This window comes from Galeopterus variegatus, unplaced genomic scaffold (genome assembly GCF_000696425.1).
Source record: "Galeopterus variegatus unplaced genomic scaffold, G_variegatus-3.0.2 Scaffold439, whole genome shotgun sequence".
In the NCBI taxonomy this organism is placed as follows: domain Eukaryota; kingdom Metazoa; phylum Chordata; class Mammalia; order Dermoptera; family Cynocephalidae; genus Galeopterus; species Galeopterus variegatus.
This window is the reverse complement of record NW_007726550.1, coordinates 214,177-231,090: the sequence shown is the minus strand read 5'-3', so window position 1 is coordinate 231,090 and position 16,914 is coordinate 214,177. Positions and strand designations below refer to the sequence as shown.

The 16,914-nt window shown below is 43.7% G+C and overlaps 1 protein-coding gene across 1 annotated transcript in view; it reads left to right on the top strand.

The window, feature by feature from the left end:
• Positions 1-3,711: 3,711 nt before the first annotated feature.
• Positions 3,712-16,914, top strand: part of CDK5RAP2 (CDK5 regulatory subunit associated protein 2) — a 194,473-nt gene continuing 181,270 nt past the window's right edge. The window contains exons 1-2 of the mRNA XM_008568766.1: positions 3,712-3,900; positions 13,657-13,724. Of these exons, the coding sequence (XP_008566988.1) occupies positions 3,845-3,900; positions 13,657-13,724 (124 nt within the window). The 5' untranslated portion in view covers positions 3,712-3,844. The remainder of the gene's footprint in view (positions 3,901-13,656; positions 13,725-16,914) is intronic.

Below are 16,914 nucleotides of genomic sequence, written 5' to 3'. Positions count from 1 at the left end.
AATTTATTTTTTTTTTCCTTTTTGTATTTTTTTACTGACCAGTAACGGGATCGCAACCCTCGGTGTCACGCCCGTACCGGGGACCGGCAACGGGATCGCAACCCTCGGTGTTGCGCCCGCCCCGCGCTCAGCCAGTGAGTGGGAACCGGTCTCCACATGGGATCCGACCCCTTGGCAGGAGCCCCGCCGCGCTCCCAAGCGGCGCAGTCTCCAGTGCGCCACCGGGCCGGCCCCAAAATGATTAAATTTAAATAAGATTTGTAGGAAATAGAATTGTATCAATGTAATTATTTATTTATTTATTTATTTATTTATTATTATTATTTTTTTGTCTTTTGTCTTTTTCCATGTCCGGCAACGGATCGCAACCCTCAGTGTTGCCCCCGTACCGGACCGGGGACCGGCAACGGGATCGCAAGCCTCGGTGTTGCTCCCGTGCCTCGCTCAGCCAGTGAGCGGGAACCGGTCTGTATGTGGGATCCGAACCCTCGGGCGGGAGCGCCGCCGCGCTTCCCAAGCGGCGCACTATCCAGTGCGCCACCGGGCCGGCCTGTAATTTTTTATTTTTGACAATTGTGCTATGGTTCTCTAAGATAATATTTTAGGAAACTGAGTGACGGTTATATGAAGAATTCTTTGCACTGCTTTTGCAATTTTTTTCTAAGTCTGAAATTATTTCTAAAGAAAAGTATAAATAAGAAAGAAAGAAAGAAAGAAAAAGAAAATAAAGAAAGTAAGCGTGGTCTTTGGCAGATCTTTTTCCTTCTCTGAGCCTTAGTTTACTCATCTAGAGGGCAAGGGAGTCATCACAATCTACTTCAGTGTTGTGAGGATAAAATGGAATAGCACAAAGTACCTGTGTGCATGTATTGATCCTATAAAGTTATTCTTACTGTTAGTAATGGCAGATCAAGTGTCTTGAGCTGCTAAAACTTCAGGAGGATTCTGCCCAAATGAAAAACATCTGGCTGCAAGTTACTTCCTCCCAGACACTTGATATGTACTTGTCCAAGGAAATAATAATGCCAGCTTTGTGCTGGGTGACTGTTGTCAAGGAGATGGCCCCAGATAGCCCAAACAGCTGGTGGCAGTGACGTCACCTTCAGGGTTGGCAGAAAGAAAGGCCATGGTAAAACAGAGACAGGGCCAAGGCCTCTGTCCTTGAGCATGAAAGCACTATAGTAGCAGGAAAAACAACTTCCCAAATAGCCTTTCCTTTGTGCAATTGATTCTATTTTTAGTTTCCTAATTCACTAAAGGATTTATCCCACAATTCAGGAACATGTTCTTGCTGAATAGGGCAATGATTAATCATATCGAGAACTCCTTACAGGAGTTCTTTATAGTTTCCAAAGTATCTAATTAGATAATGCAACCATGTGAGCTGGCATCGTCTGCCCCACTTTACACAAGATGTAGCAAGGGGAAGGGACATCAGCTCACGGGTTAAGTGGGAAGAGTTTCCAGGGTCAGAATCCAGGTGTCCAGACTTCCAGTCCTGCACTCATGCTGCCCACACTGAGATTCACCTCTTAGCAACCTTGAAGCAGTTGCCCAAGCAGTAGAGTCTGGTGAACACATCACTTAAATACTGTTGTCTGGATGTAGACGTCACCACTTAATGCTAAATTCTTAAGTGGAGAAAACAAACAAATAGGGAAAACAGGCTGTTTGAAACAAGTAGTGCATTGAAGTCGACAGGGACCTGGGCTCAAATCCTAGCTCTGGCACTTACCAGCAGTGGGACCTTCAGTAAGTTGTTTTTACCTTTTTCAGCCTCAGTCTTCTTAAGTGAAATGGGTATAATAGTAGCACCTACTCCAGAAGGTTGTTGTGAGGGTTAAATGAGGCGGTGGGTGTGATATACCTGGCACAAGCAGCATGTTAAGACATGCTCGAAGTGTGTAAGTCAGATCCTCTTCCTGTTTTCTTTGTCAAGAGCTTTCACCTGCTGGATGGAAAGTTAGATCCTTCATTTGGGAAGTGATGATTTGTAACTCAGCCTCCCTTACCAGAATAGAGTTGGCTATGTGTTAGCAGCTTTGAAGTAAACACAAAAATCACCTTCAGAGCTGTAAGAGAGGTCCATTGAGTCCAATCCTCAATTTAGCAGATGTAGAAACTGAGGTCCAGAGAGGAATAGTGGTCTGCCAAAGATCACAGTCAGTGGCAGAGCCAGGGTCGGAATCCTGACACCCCAGCTTCCCTGCTTTTGGACACACTAACCTCATGGGTTGAACTTAGCATTCGCAAGGAGTGTTGGTTCCTGGGCTTCAAGGACTTCCCCTTTCTGGGGCAGTGCAGCTGGTGTGCCAATCCCTCTCTATCAGGCTGTTATCATATTGCTGATTCTAGGGGTGGTTGAAGATCTGGGGGAGAAGAGGACCAGGCACAGAACTGTGGGTTTTGTAGGCCTCACTAAAGCAGAGAGAGAGAGAGAGACAGAGAGAGAGAATACATGGGATATATGAAATTACTATTGACTGAGCTCCTAAAGGTATTTCAGATCATCTTACAAAAACCTTGCAGGATAGCTATTATCCCCATTTTCCAGATTGATCAATTGATTGAATCATTCATTCATTCATTTAACATAAACACCTGTGGGGTAGCAGGCACAGTGCTACCTGTTGAGAATATAGCAATGAACAATTCGGAACACAGTCTTTCCCTCATGGGGCACGAGGAAGTCATTAAAAAAACACACAAATATATAATTGCAAAATGTGGTAAGTGCTACAAAGGAAAAATATGGGTGGCTAAGAATACAAGAAAGAGACTTGATTTAGATTAAATGATTAGGGAAGCCTTCTTTTGGAAAGTAATTGGTTAATTACTTAATTGAAGAATGAGGAAACTGAGGTTGAAGGGGAACTTTTCCTTATTTTCATCCAGGACTCTCCCAACAGCCTGCAGAGGTAGGAGCAACACTGAGATGGGGAAGGAAAAGTTGGTTTCACTGGCTATGCTCTGCCAAAATTATCTAGGTGTTTGGTGATTGCTATGTGCTTTAAGAAAAACAGCCAAGATTATGGAGGGAGCCCTCGTCTAGTTGGCAGGAGCTGCAGACCTGGCTCCAGTTGACAGACTTACTGTGTATTACTTTGGGCGAGTCATTTCCTCTCTCTGGGCCTCAGTTTACTGATTCATTTGCGTTTGAGTCTAACGGTGATAGAGGATCACTAAATAAGAGCTCGGAGTGGGAGTGTGGCGGACCCCTTGGCTCACAGGATGAGTTATTTGCTTCAAACTAAGTGTGCAAATTACTGCTTGCTTTAGGATTCCGCCCGTAGGATTTTTCTAAAGGGAGGCGGTACTCAATTATCTGCGTTCCAACTCAAGGCTGACGACTTTTGGATGCACAGACCCAAGGTTCTGGGGTCCCCATTTTAGAAAAGCAAACACAGGGTTACGAACTCTGAGGATCCTTGAGGGGCTGTATTTCCGTCTCCCGCTTAGATTAATGGACACAGCCGGCTTTCGCCCTCAACAAAGATGGCGTCTACGCTAGTCCCGGCCTGAGCGCCCTCACAAAAAATGGCAGCCGACTTCTCTTTCCTTAGTCTTGCTTGCCCAAGCGCGGACGCTCTGCCCTTAGTTAAGATGGCGCCTGCCGACGCTTCCCTGCCCGGCCTCTGGCCCCGACAGGTCGGCTTCACGGCTCGCGCCTCGGTGACCCGCCTCGTTTCCGTAGGAAGAAGCGCCGGGAAAGATGGCGGCGGCTGTGGTTTGAATTCCAGCGGCGCCGCCAGAGTCAGAACAAGAGCTGGGTTGGAGGGGGCGGGGACCTGGGGCGCCTGGCGGAAGGCTGGGAATCAGGGGCGCTGTCGCCACCTCTGTGGCCATGATGGGCTCGGTGCTGGAAGAGGACGTCACCCTTCCAACGCTCAGCGGCTGCAGGTGCGGCCCGGGCATGGGGGTTCGCGGTAACCGGGCCGGGGTTCTAGCTGGTGGGGTTTCGCTCTAACGGGGCCTTGGGGTTTGCTCTGGAGGGTGTTTCAGGGTGTCTGGCCGGGGCAGTGTGTGCAGTGGGTTCCTTCAGGGAGGGTTTCTGGGGGGCCCACCAGGTGACACTGAGTATGGGGGGCTGGAGGGTTCCGATCTGCACCACACTGGCCTCTAGTATTTCGGGACATACTTTGAAGAGGGTGTGAAGAACATGTAAAGGGTTTTCTGAAAGTTGGGGGGTGGGTACTTGAAGTGTGCCATTAGTGGGGGCCGACTGGGGGATAGGGACCTTGAGGGCACTTGATGGTTCATTGTGGTTTGGGGGTTTGTTTTCCTTATGGGGAGTGTGGTCGGTATACTCAGACTTTACTTTCGGATCACTTAGTGGCCACCTTGGACGGAGGCTGTGGAGTACAGTGGTTAAGAGACTTGACCGGAGTTGGACAGAATTGGATTCCAAATCCAGCCCTATAAACTGACTAGCTGTGTGACCTTCGTAAAGTGACTTCACCTGCTTTCCCATCTGTAAAATGGGCTATTAGTAATATCCACCCAGCAGAGTTGGGGTGAGGATTAAAAGAAATGATGCCTGCCCAGCAATTAGCTTGCCGAGTGTAGTGCGTGGCACATAATCAATGCTTAAACCTTTTTCTTGTGTTGCCATTATTATTATTATTATTGTTATTATTATTATTATTATTACTGTCATCAATAGTGATACAGATTGGGCAATAATGGTGGAGAGTGGTCTCCCAGTGAACCTTCCCCAAGGGGTGGTTGGAGTCCATTGCTGGTGGGACCAGGGTCTCTCCTAGTAGGAAGCCCTGACTGAGTAGACTGTTCTAGGGATGGGGCCCTTTGGTTGTCCTGCTAGTGACTGCCTGTTGCTTTTAGCCAACAGACCCTAATTGAAAGGGTGATCATGATATTTATTGTGCCTACCAGGAGGCCTTTAAGAGTGAAATGGGCACAATTAGTATTTAAATGCTTTTTAAAATGTAAATCTGATCTTCACATTCTGCTGCTTTATACTTTTAATGCTTCTTATTGCCATTAAGATAAAAGCCTGTTATTATTCTCGCAGACATCTCTTCTCATCTCAATGCTGGTAGGCCAAACACTTGGGCTTTGGGGGACCCAGACCTAGCTGGGTTTCAGTTCCAATTGTGCCACTTGACCCCATGACCCTGGGCAAGCTTCTCATCCTCTGTGAGCTCAGTTTTCATCATCTGTAAAATGGGTTGGTATAAAGCCCAGAGTTGGCATAAGGACTAAAATGAGTCTAAAAGGGTTTGCTGAGTGTCTGACCCAGAGTACCTACTCAACAGATCATCAAATATTCTCCATTGCCTCCTCTCCCTGCCTTTGCAGGACCCAGGTACTGCATACATTCCTGGTAGCTAATCTCTTACCTGCTTTAGACCCTCCCTAGCTCCTTGTCATCCTCAGGGTGAAGTTCTTTAATACTGTTTCCAAGGACCTTCATAATCTGGCCCCGTCTAACTCTTCAGCCTCCTCTCTCCTTTTTCTCCCGATCCTGTGTCCTCCCCAAGCCCTTCACTCTATGCTAGGCTGCCAGACTGTTCGTCATGAACGATCTTGCCTTGTTCTTTTGCACTGCTGGGCCTGTGCACTTTCTGTTCCTGCTGCCAGGATTGGTGTCCCTTCTTCCCTTTGCCTTATCAATACCTATTATTTTTCAAGTCTCAATTTATTTATTTATTTTCTTTTTAAAATTTATTTTTCTTTTCAGATCTCAATTTAGATGTCACTGCCAGAAAGCCTTCACTGACTGACATTCCCCAACCAACCACACCCACCTGTCACTGACCCTATCTCAGGCCTTATCGACCTCACTGAATTTTGTTGACCAGCACTGTCCAATAGAAATACAAGCCATACATGTAATTTAAATTTTCTAACAGTCACTTTAAAAAATATAAAAAGAAACAGGTGAAATTAATAATATATTTTATTTAACCTAATATTTTCTTATATTATCATTCTAATTTGTAATCAGTAGAATTTTTTTTTTATTTTTGCAGTGACTTGGAGTAGAAAAAATTATTAGTGAGATATTTTACTTTCTTTTTTATCTTACTAATTCTTAGAAATTCAGTATGAATTTTACATTTTTAGCACTTCTCATTTGGACTAACCACATTTCAAGTGGTTAATAAGTACATGTGGCTGATGGCTCTCGTGTTGGACAGTGCAGATGTTGACTTATCTTCTCCGAGGTCAGGCTGTGACCCATTGGAGTGCAGAGAATGCATTTTGAACCTTTTTGTAACCTCAGTTCCTAACCTCGTACCTGGCACATAGTAGAGGCTCAGTGACTATTTGTTAAATCATTGAATAAACAATAGTCTTTTGAGGTGACAGTATTATCCCCTCTATACTGGGGACTTTGAGGCTCAGAGAGGTGAAGCAAATGGCTTGGGATCACACAGGAAGTACACAATTGAGTCAGGATTTAAATCCAAGCTTACTGATGCCGAAGCCTGGCTCTCAGTACCCTGTGCTGCCTTCCAACTAGTTCTCTGAACCAATTCTGACTAGGAGGATTCCAGGAGGGTTTTACAGAGCTCCTGGCCCTTGAACTGGTCCATAGAGAGTGGCAGAAATATCCAGAGAGACATAGGTTCTCCATTAGGTGATTACAATGGAAGAGAAAAATCCCTAGAATAAAATCACCCTTTTTTATTCTAGTATACTACTTTCTAGCTTAGTTGGTACAGCATGAGACTTAATATACTGCTTTCTGAACACTTTTCTGCTTGAGAATTTCCAAGCCCCAGTTTTAAAGACTAAACTGGAGTCTAGTTTGTCCTTAGATTTTTGTTGAATTAGTTAGTGTGCATCATTCCCTCCAAACTTGATCACCTGTTGGTGCCCCAAACAGCTTCAGCTCTGAGGACGTTAGGCCCAGATTCCAGCCTCAGTGACCTTGCCGAAACTAATGCCATTTACTGAGTCCTGCCTTGTTGTGTGGAAAGAACCGGGACTTTGTAGTCAGGATGGGTGGGTATGAGTCGTGGTTCAGCCAGTTGCTGTGTGTTATTGTGAGTAATTCACTTAGCCCTTCTGACGTTGGTTTCTCTTTGGTGATAATGCCTATTTTATTGTGTGGCTGTGTGGATGAAGTAAGATTGTACATGTTAGATGCCTGGCACCTACTAGGGAGTGCATTAAATGTTAGCTAGTTTTGTTATACTGTTACCACCACGCACTGTGTCCTGGACAGAATCGTCTGTGCCCACAACCCTGGGTCCATCCCTTTGTTTTCATGCCTTGGAGTTTACTTCTGCCCAGCTGTGAGCTTGCTAAGGCCTGAGCCCAGGCTTTTTCATCCATGGGTTCCTCCAGCACGTGGTCTGGAGCAACAAGTGCTTGCTGTCTAGTTAGGAACAGATCAAAAACAAAAGTTTTCCTATAAGCACAGTCTGTACTTTCTTGGGCAAAGAGTGCCTCATGGACTTCTGTAGAAGAGATCAGGAAAGAGGATGGTGAGATGAAATTTCTGGTGAAGGTTTGATGGTGGTAGGAGAGCTGACCTTGGATTGGGGGTACCCCTAGGCTGTGAGGCTTGAGGAGAGTGTTCCCCACTAATGAGTGCAGGGAGTCCTTCTTGTTTGATTTCCACTGTAGAACCATGTCTGGCACATAGTAGCACCTAGAACCATGTCTGACGCGTAGTAGAGGTTCAACAAATATTTGTTGAATGAATCCATTTTATTCAATCTCCATTTGAAAAGTTACATACCGTGTCAGTATAGACTCCATATTTAGTAGTGAAATGCTGCTTTGTAATCACTGTGAAAAAGTGTATACATAATAAAGATATGTAAAAAAATGCATACACAGTGTCAACTGGTACAGTCTTTCAGGAACACAGTTTGGCATTATCTATTAATAATAAAAATGTGCCCATGTGTGTTTAACAGTTTATTGAGATATAATTTACATGCTATAAATTTCACCTATTTAAAGTAATTATTTTAGTATATTTACAAAGTTGTGCATCCATCACCATAATCTAATTTTAGAGCATTTTCAGTATCCAAAGAAGAAACCCTGTGCCCATCAACAGTCGCTTCCCGTTCTTCCACTCCCCTCTCCCCCAGCTCAGCCCTCGGCAATCACTGTCTACTTTCTGTCTGTACAGAGTTGCCTATCCTGGACATTTTATATGAATGGGTCTTATAATACGTGTCTTTTGTGAGGTTCATTCATGTTGTAACATGTATCAGTACTTCATTCCTTTTTTAAAAAAAATTTATTTTTTTCATTGTGGTAAAATATATATAACATGATTTACCATCATAACCACTTTTAGGTGTATGGTTCAGTTGTATAAATACATTCGTACTATTGTGTAACCATCACCACCATTCATCTCCATAACTCATTTCATCATGTAAAAATGAAATTCTTTACTCATTAAACAGGGACTCCCTATTCCATTCTTCCTCCAGCCCCTGGCAACCACGATTCTACTTTCTGTCTCTGATTTTTGACTACTCTAAGTACCTCATGTAAATGGAATCATACAGTATTTTTTTTTTTTTGTACCTGGCTTATTCCATTTAGCATAATGTCCTCAAGGTTCATCTGTGTTGAAGCATATGACAAAATTTCCGTTCTTTTTAAAGCTGAATAATATTCCATTGTGTGTTATGTACCACAATTTGCTTATCCATTCAATTGTTGCTAAATACTTGGGTTGCTTCCATGTTTTAGCTATTGTGAATAATGCTGCTGTGAATATGGGTGTATAAATATCTCTTCGAAATTGTGCTTTCAGTTCTTTTGGGTGTATACCCAGAAGTGAAATTGCTGTATCATATGGTAATTCTACTTTTAGTTTTTCACAGAACTGCCATACTGTTTTCCACAGCAGCTATACCATCATTTTACATTCCCACCAACAGTGCACAAGTGTTCCAGTTTCTCTACATCCTCACCAGCACTTGTTATTTTCTGGTTTTTGTTGTTGTTGTTAGTATTAATTCCTTTTTATGGCTGAGTAATATTCCATTGTACACATGTATCACATTTTGTTTATTTTGATGGAAGTTTAGTTCATTTCTACTTTTCATCTATTATGAATAATGTCACTATGAACGTGTATTCATGCACAAGTTTTTGTGTGGACATACATTTTCATATCTCTTGAGTGTATACCTAGGAGTGGAATTGCTGGGTCATTTAGTAACCCTATGTTTAACATTTTGAAGAACCACCCAACTCTTTTCCAAAGTGGCTGTAGCATTTTACACTCCCACCAGTGGTATATGAGGGTTCTAATTTCTCCATATCCTCACTCGCACTTTCTGTTATCTGTCCTTTTGATTATAACCATCCTTGGGTGTGTGACATGGTGTCTCATTGTGGTATTGATTTACATTTCTGTAATGACTAATGATGTTGAGTATCTTTTCATGTGCTCATTAGACATTTGTATATTTTCTGTGGAGAAATGTCTATTCAGATCTTTTGCCCATTTAAGAAAACGTGAATATGTTTTGAGCCAGCAATTACACTTGTTATCTCTCCTAGAGAAATTCTCATACATGTGCACAATGGGACCTTTATAGGGATATTCATATGGCATTGTTTGTAAAAGAAAATCTTGGAAACAAATTGAATTACTATCAGTAGGGGATTGGGTAAATACACATCCTTCCAAAAGTGTCTTTCAGACTGTTTGTGACCCATTGGTAGCTCATGAAATTCAGTTTACTAGGTAGCAACCAGGATTTAAAAAAATAGAACATAGGACCGGCCCGTGGCTCACTCGGGAGAGTGTGGTGCTGATAACACCAAGGCTACGGGTTCGGATCCCTATATAGGGATGGCCGGTTAGTTCACTTGGGAGAGCGTGGTGCTGACAACACCAAATCAAGGGTCGAGATCCCCTTACAGGTCATCTTTTTTTTTTTTTTTAATAGAACTGAATAGAAAACATTTCAGGGATTAGGAGTAATAGATTTCGGGCTGGCCTGGTGGCGCACTGCTACAGTGCGCCGCTTGGGAGCGCAGCGGCGCTCCTGCCGAGGGTTCGGATCCCACATACAGACCGGTTCCTGCTCAATGGCTGAGCGAGGTGCGGGCGCAGCACCGAGGGTTGTGAGTCCGTTGCCGGTCCCGGTCCGGTACAGGCACGACACTGAGGGTTGCGATCCATTGCCGGACACGAAAAAAGACAAAAAGGAAAAAAAAAAAAAGGAGTAATAGATTTCTATGCATCATCGTCAATAAAGTTTGAAAAACTGCTGAAGAATACTTTGTGGGAGTTAAAAAATTAAAAACATTGAGGCAGATCTATCTGTACTGTCATGAAAACATCTTTAGGACACGTTAAGCAGAGGAAAGATGTTGCAGAATAACATATATCGTTTGATTGCATTTGTTTTACTTTTAAGCTGCAAAATTAAAACTATATCTCTATGTATGTAAATACACAGGAAAAGATCTGGAAGGATACCTCCATGGAGGGAACTAAGATGGGAATGAGGAGTAGCCGAGGAGAATTGTGGGCTCATCTGTGTTTTTTGTATTTATTTCTTTTCTAATTAAGAGTAACAGAATGAAAAATGAATTGTTAAAAGACAAACAAAAGTGCACTTTTCGGTGTAACTGTTTTCTGAGTGTGATGTCCAGTCCCATCCATGGCTGTCATAACACTTTATCATTGAAGTGCTTAGTCCTTGTTGGGTCTTGTGGAGTGAATGGACAATTGTTGCTGGCATATGTAGGCACAGAAAGAGATCGCTTCTTTTGGGTGGCAATAGAGCAAGAAAGGAGGATGAGATGGTGAAGCTCAGGTGAGGGTCCATTCATTCAGTCAACAGGTAGTTGACAAACAGCAGCCATGGTGGCTGTGCACTGTGATGATTGCTGGAAGCCTCTGCCTTGGTTCATTTGATCCTCAGCACTACCACCACACCCTCGAGGAAGGCATTAGGGGTGCTGGGGTGGTGTAGAGGTTTAGAGCCTGGGGTCTGAAATCAGGCCAGCTTGGGGTTTCCAGCATTTTAACTTTTCTGGGCTTCTGTTTCCTCATTATATAAAAAATAAAAAGCAACATTTAAAAAATACCACCTACTACAAGAGGGCTTTGGAGAGGATTGAATGACTTACAGTGAACATGGTGCCTGCGTGGCGTAGGTACCACCTACAGGCTAGGTTTCTCATGATTCTGCATTATTTTGCATGTTAGGAAGTTGGCACTCCACCATGTGCCACATTCGTATAGGAGCTTTGGGTGGCCCAGACACAGTTAAGTAAGTGGAAAGGGCACTGAGAACCTGGATTTGGTCTCAGCTTTGTCATTAACCCTTTGTGATTTTGAGAAAATAAGTTCCTACCCATTTCTGGGCCTCAGTCTTCCCATACATGCAATGATAAAATCATATCAAAGCCCTCTTTTTTTTTTTTTTGTCATTTTTGTCTTTTTTCCGTGTCCGGCAACGGATCGCAACCCTCAGTGTTGCCCCCGTACCGGACCGGGGACCGGCAACGGGATCGCAACCCTCGGTGTTGCTCCCGCGCCTCGCTCAGCCAGTGAGCGGGAGCCGGTCTGTATGTGGGATCCGAACCCTCGGACGGGAGCGCCGCCGCGCTTCCCAAGCGGCGCACTATCCAGTGCGCCACCGGGCCGGCCCAATCAAAGCCCTCTTTTGATTGCATTGTTTTTATTTGTAGTGGATCTCCTGAGGTCCCAACCTTAATTCTAAGGCCAAGAGTCAATAATCAGAATGGAAAGGGAGAGCTATGTGGGGCTGGAGGTGTGGTTGGAACTGACTGGAGAGTGCAGGTGACAGAGATTCATAGCATTTTAAAAGTGGGTAGGTAAAGTCCCTGTGGAAATTTGGCAGGAACCAGGCAGGAATTTCTGCATAACACAGTGGTTTCATCTCAGAGTTGGGTTGTCAAATGTCGTTTTTCAAACTTCATGTTTGCCTGCTGGAAGCTTGTCTAAGACCAAAATCTTTTGCTTTGCCTGCCAGGTAGTTTTCAGCCATGATTGATCTTGGCTTGAGTTACTGATGGACGATTTCAGCCAGTATGAGTTAATATATTGGCTGTGATGGAGAGAACCCCAGACTGAGAATGTAGGATCACACTCTAGGCTAAACTTGGCCAACAACCTGGCATATGACCTTGGGCCTCTGGGCCACCATTTGCAAAAGGTGGTTTGAACTTGATTTTAATTTTTAAAATTCACTTTAGAAAATGGACTTTGTCCTTTTAGTGTTGCTTATTGGAGGAAATTGAGGATTATAGAACATTGAAAAGGAGAAAAACACCTCTCATTTCCCTGTAAATGATGACTTTTAATGTTCCGGTGTATTTCCTTTGTCTTGTTATGTATTTTCAGACAACCAGTTCCAAAAAAGATTTGAGGTGACTTTAATGTATATGTATGCATTTTTTTTTTTTATAATTGAGAATATTCAAGTTTTTTCAGTTATTTTTGTAGCAGATACATTTTATGTAATGATTTTCCTGATGCTGGAATTTCATATTTCTAATTTTTTGCTCAGTCCTGATCTTGAAGGTCCATTCTAACTCCTAGGTTTGGTGATCAGGCAAAATTGTCCCAGGAGCAGGATAAATTTGGATTTAGAGGCATGGAAAGAGCAAACTGCCAACAAGTCAAGTTGAACTTCCATCAGCTTGGAGTTTACAGCTTGGCACAGGGAAGTGTCATTGGGGTTAGACATAAAGGCCTGGGTTGTGGATGTGGTTCTTCACTTAACTGCCATATGACTCTGGCTAAGACACTGAAATTGTCTGGGTCTTAGAGCCTTCCACTGAAACATGCGTGAACCCTCAGGGAACTGGGCATTTTCTAATGATGGCAAATCTTTTATACATTGTAAAGCACTGTGTGTTTCAAGGTGGTTGATATTTTGCTCCCATTTATGGAGTTCCCACAATAAGCTAGGTACCTTGCTGGGGCACTTTATATCTTGTTTAATTGCCAATTACTTTATGAAGTAGCTGCTGTTTTCTTTTTACAGGTGAAGGAAGTGAGGCTTGGAGAGGTATACGACAGAGTTTAGAATAGAACCCAGGGTAGTGTCTTTTGCGTCAAACCACACCTGTTTTCCGTCAGTGCTTCCTGATCTTCACTGGACCTATTTATGTAATTCAACCAGCATAACTTTTTGGGATCAATGAATTGTACATTCGTGTTTGACGTTCTTAAAGCATCAGAATTGGTACCTGATTCCCAGAAGTTATGATAGGCATATTAATGATAATAATAGTAAAAATAGTAGGTGCTATTTATTGAGCATTTACTATATGCCAAGTATTTATACACATTAACTAATTTAATTTTTACAGGAGAGAGTGGTATCCCCATGTTGTAACAGATTAAGAAAGTAAGACTTAGAAACATAAGTAGCTTACACTTGGCATAGTGCTTCTGCACCTAGCACAGTATTTGGCATACAGAACATTTGATGCATGACTGAATGAATGAATGACCTTGTGGAAGGTTACTCAGCTACCAAGTGTTAGAGCAGGAGCTTAGTTCTAAAGCCAGAACTCAGCCCTAAAGCCTGAGTTCGTCACCTCTGTGCTTCATGCCTCTTGGCCGTGGTCTGGTGGTTGTCATGCACAGTCCAAGCAGTCTTAAGTCTCTGTTGTCCAAACACTAGTTCATCTCTTATCCCACCTGTTCTCTCCTAGTGGCCTTGTTCCAAATTTACCAGAGGACCTGGATGGCATCAGCCCCAATGCTGTTTTGGGAAATGGTGGTAAGTACATAAAGTCAGGCATTTTCTTGAGTAAGAACAAGGGAAGTAGACACTAGACCATGAGCACCTTGAGTCTTGGGACTAGCCTTTTATGTCTCTGGGGCCCAGAGTCTGTCTACACCTGGCACACAGTAGGTGCTCAGTATTTTATGTACGTATTGATTTGCTCTCCACTTCCTTACATAAAAATGGGACTAGAGGAATTGATGTCCTTTAGGCCATAACTTCATGAGTTTTATTTCTTGCTACCAAGTCCATAGGAATTCAGCCGGTGTTTGCTGAACTGAACGACTGCATGGAGGCTGAACATTGAATTGGAGACTAGGATCAGGGGTTCTGTTGGTCTCTACTGCTGAGTGGGTGGAGGCCCAGGAGAGCTCCTGTCTGGATTTTAGTGTGCCAAGGCCTTCCTGGCAGGCTGCTGGATTCCATTTGCCGGCTGAGATCCAGCATTCCTACACGGGCCTGCCCTTTGGAGACAAAGGGCTGATTAGACCACAGGAGACGTCACTGAGTAAATAAGCAGTGTATTGTGTTTAAGCTGGATTATGAGGAGACTTGGCAGTCTGGGTCTTGCTAAGTATTCTTTGTAATTTTTATTTCTGAAAAAAGTGAGTGCTATTTTAAGTGTCTCTGTGGGTAGTGCTAATAATTTGCCTTGTTGAAATATCTTGGAGATACTTTCCTTTTTTTTTTTTTGTCTTTTTTCGTGTCCGGCAACGGATCGCAACCCTCAGTGTCGCGCCCGTACCGGACCCGGACCGGCAACGGGATCGCAACCCTCGGTGTTGCGCCCGCACCTCGCTCAGCCAGTGAGCGGGAACCGGTCTGTATGTGGGATCTGAACCCTCGGCGGGAGTGCCACCCCGCTCCCAAGCCGCGCACGGTAGCAGTGCGCCACTGGGCCGGCCCTCTTGGAGATATTTTGACTTGTGTTTTTTTCTCTTCTCCAAGTGATGAGATATGTACAAAAGGAAGACATTTCTAGAGCAGACAGCGTAAGTGTGACAAGGTTTATTTCTGGAGAACACCTTAACTTGTAGGCCACTTCAGGTTTTCCTTCAGAACCTGTTAACTTTTACTTTAAACACAAAATCCAACAAACCATTGTTTGTACTCTTCCTGCCCACAGGCAGTTAGAAGCAGAAAATTGATAGGCCTAGTCCTTAACTGAGCCGACAGTACATCTCCTTCATGCCAGACTCTGGGCTAGGCACTGGGATTCAGCCTTGAACCTGGTTACCATTCAAGAAGATAGACAGCTAAACAAAAAATGAGAAGTCATATGATCAGTGTCAGGAGTGACAAAGTATAAGGTACCCTGGTGTGGAAGAGGTGGGTCAGGCAAGAGTTTCCCAAGAAACTGATATTTGAGCTGAGGCTTGAGTAGGACCTACGTGCCTGCCTGCTGCCTCTTTAAGACTCAGCTCCAGTCTGCCATCTTTTTGGCTCTCCCCAGGCTTACTTAGGTGTGCTTTCCTCTCCGAACATTATATATTTCACTTCATTTCACCTCATTTCATTTGTTTCTGTTGGCTGCTTTTAAAATATCCAGAATTCATCCAGTTCTCACCTACTTATCCTCCTACCATCCTGGTCTAAACCACCGTGATTCTGGCCTATATTATCCCAGTATTCTCCTAATTGGTCTCCTTATTTCTCTCCTAAACCCCTTACTGTCTGTTCTCAGCAAGACAGCCAGAGGGAGCCTGTAGAAGCCTAAGTCTGATCATGTTACTCCTTAACTCTGAATTTTCCAGTGGCTCCTCAGTGTCCTTAGAAGAGTCTACAAGACCACACACAGACCGTCCCCCAGTACCTCTCTTTCATCCTCTTCTACTGCTCCCATTGTTTATTGCTCTCCAGCCCATTGGCCGCTTGGCTCTTCCTCAGATCCAGTAGCCATGCTCCTGCCTCAGGCTGGAGTGTTCTTCCCCCAGGTATCTGGCTCCTTCTCTTTAATCTGCCCAGATGTTACCTTCTCAGTGGGGCCTTCCTTAATCACCATACTTGAAATCGCAATCCTCACCCCACCCCTGGTATTTCCTATCCTTATCTACTTTAGTTTTCTGGATAGCATTTATCAACTTTTAGCATATTATATTATTGACCTAATATTTTGTTTATTGTCTGTCTTCTCCCTCTAGAATATCAGCTCCATTTGTTTGTTTTGTTTCCTGATGTAGCCATATCTAGGAAGGTCTACATGTAGAAAGGTGCCTAGCAGAAAGTAGGCTTGATGCATATTTGTTGGAAGATTGAATTCAGTCACTCTCTCAACACACATTTACTCAACACCTACAAAGTACCAAGCACTTTGCACAGCATGATAATAGTTTGTTTACATCTCTGTCTAGCCCACCTGATTGTGAACCTCTTGGGTGCAGGATCAGTGTCTCCTTCACCATTGTTTCTCCAGTACACAGGACGGTGCTTGGCACAGGGTAGGTGCGTAATAAATGTTTGTTGAATTAAAGAAGCTGTGGAGAGATTTGGGTATTGGCAAAGTCTTTACTCACTCTAAAGCAGGGGCTGGTGGTTTCTGGCCCACTGCCTGCCTGCTTTTGAAAATAAACTTTTATTGGAACACAGCCACTTGATTTGTTTATGAATTGTCTGTGGCTGTTTTTGTGCTGCAACAGAGGAATTGAATAGTTGTGACAGATTTTAGCGTTTGTGTGTGGCCTGCAAAGCCTAAAATATTTATTGTCTGACATTTTAAGAAAAAGTTGGCTAACCCCCACAGTCAAGTCAGTTAGACATGCTTTGTTTTAATTACTGACATGTGAAGATGATCTCCTGTTGAGCAAAATAACTTTTTTTTTTTTTTCCTTTTTGTCTTTTTTCGTGTCCGGCAACGGATTGCAACCCTCAGTGTCGCGCCCGTACCGGACCAGGACCGGCAACGGGATCGCAACCCTCGGTATTGCTCCCGCACCTTGCTCAGCCATTGAGCGGGAACCGGTCTGTATGTGGGATCTGAACCCTTGGTGGGAGCGCCACTGCGCTCTCAAGCGGCGCACTGTAGCAGTGCGCCACCAGGCCGGCCCCTCAATTTGTCATTTTGTAACTCTCTTAAGTGAGATGAGCCAGTGGTCAAAATAGAAAAGGATGATTTGCCTAGAATATATTTAAACTTTAATTTATTACTGTCAGACTGCTTACATATGACCCATCTAAATAAACTACA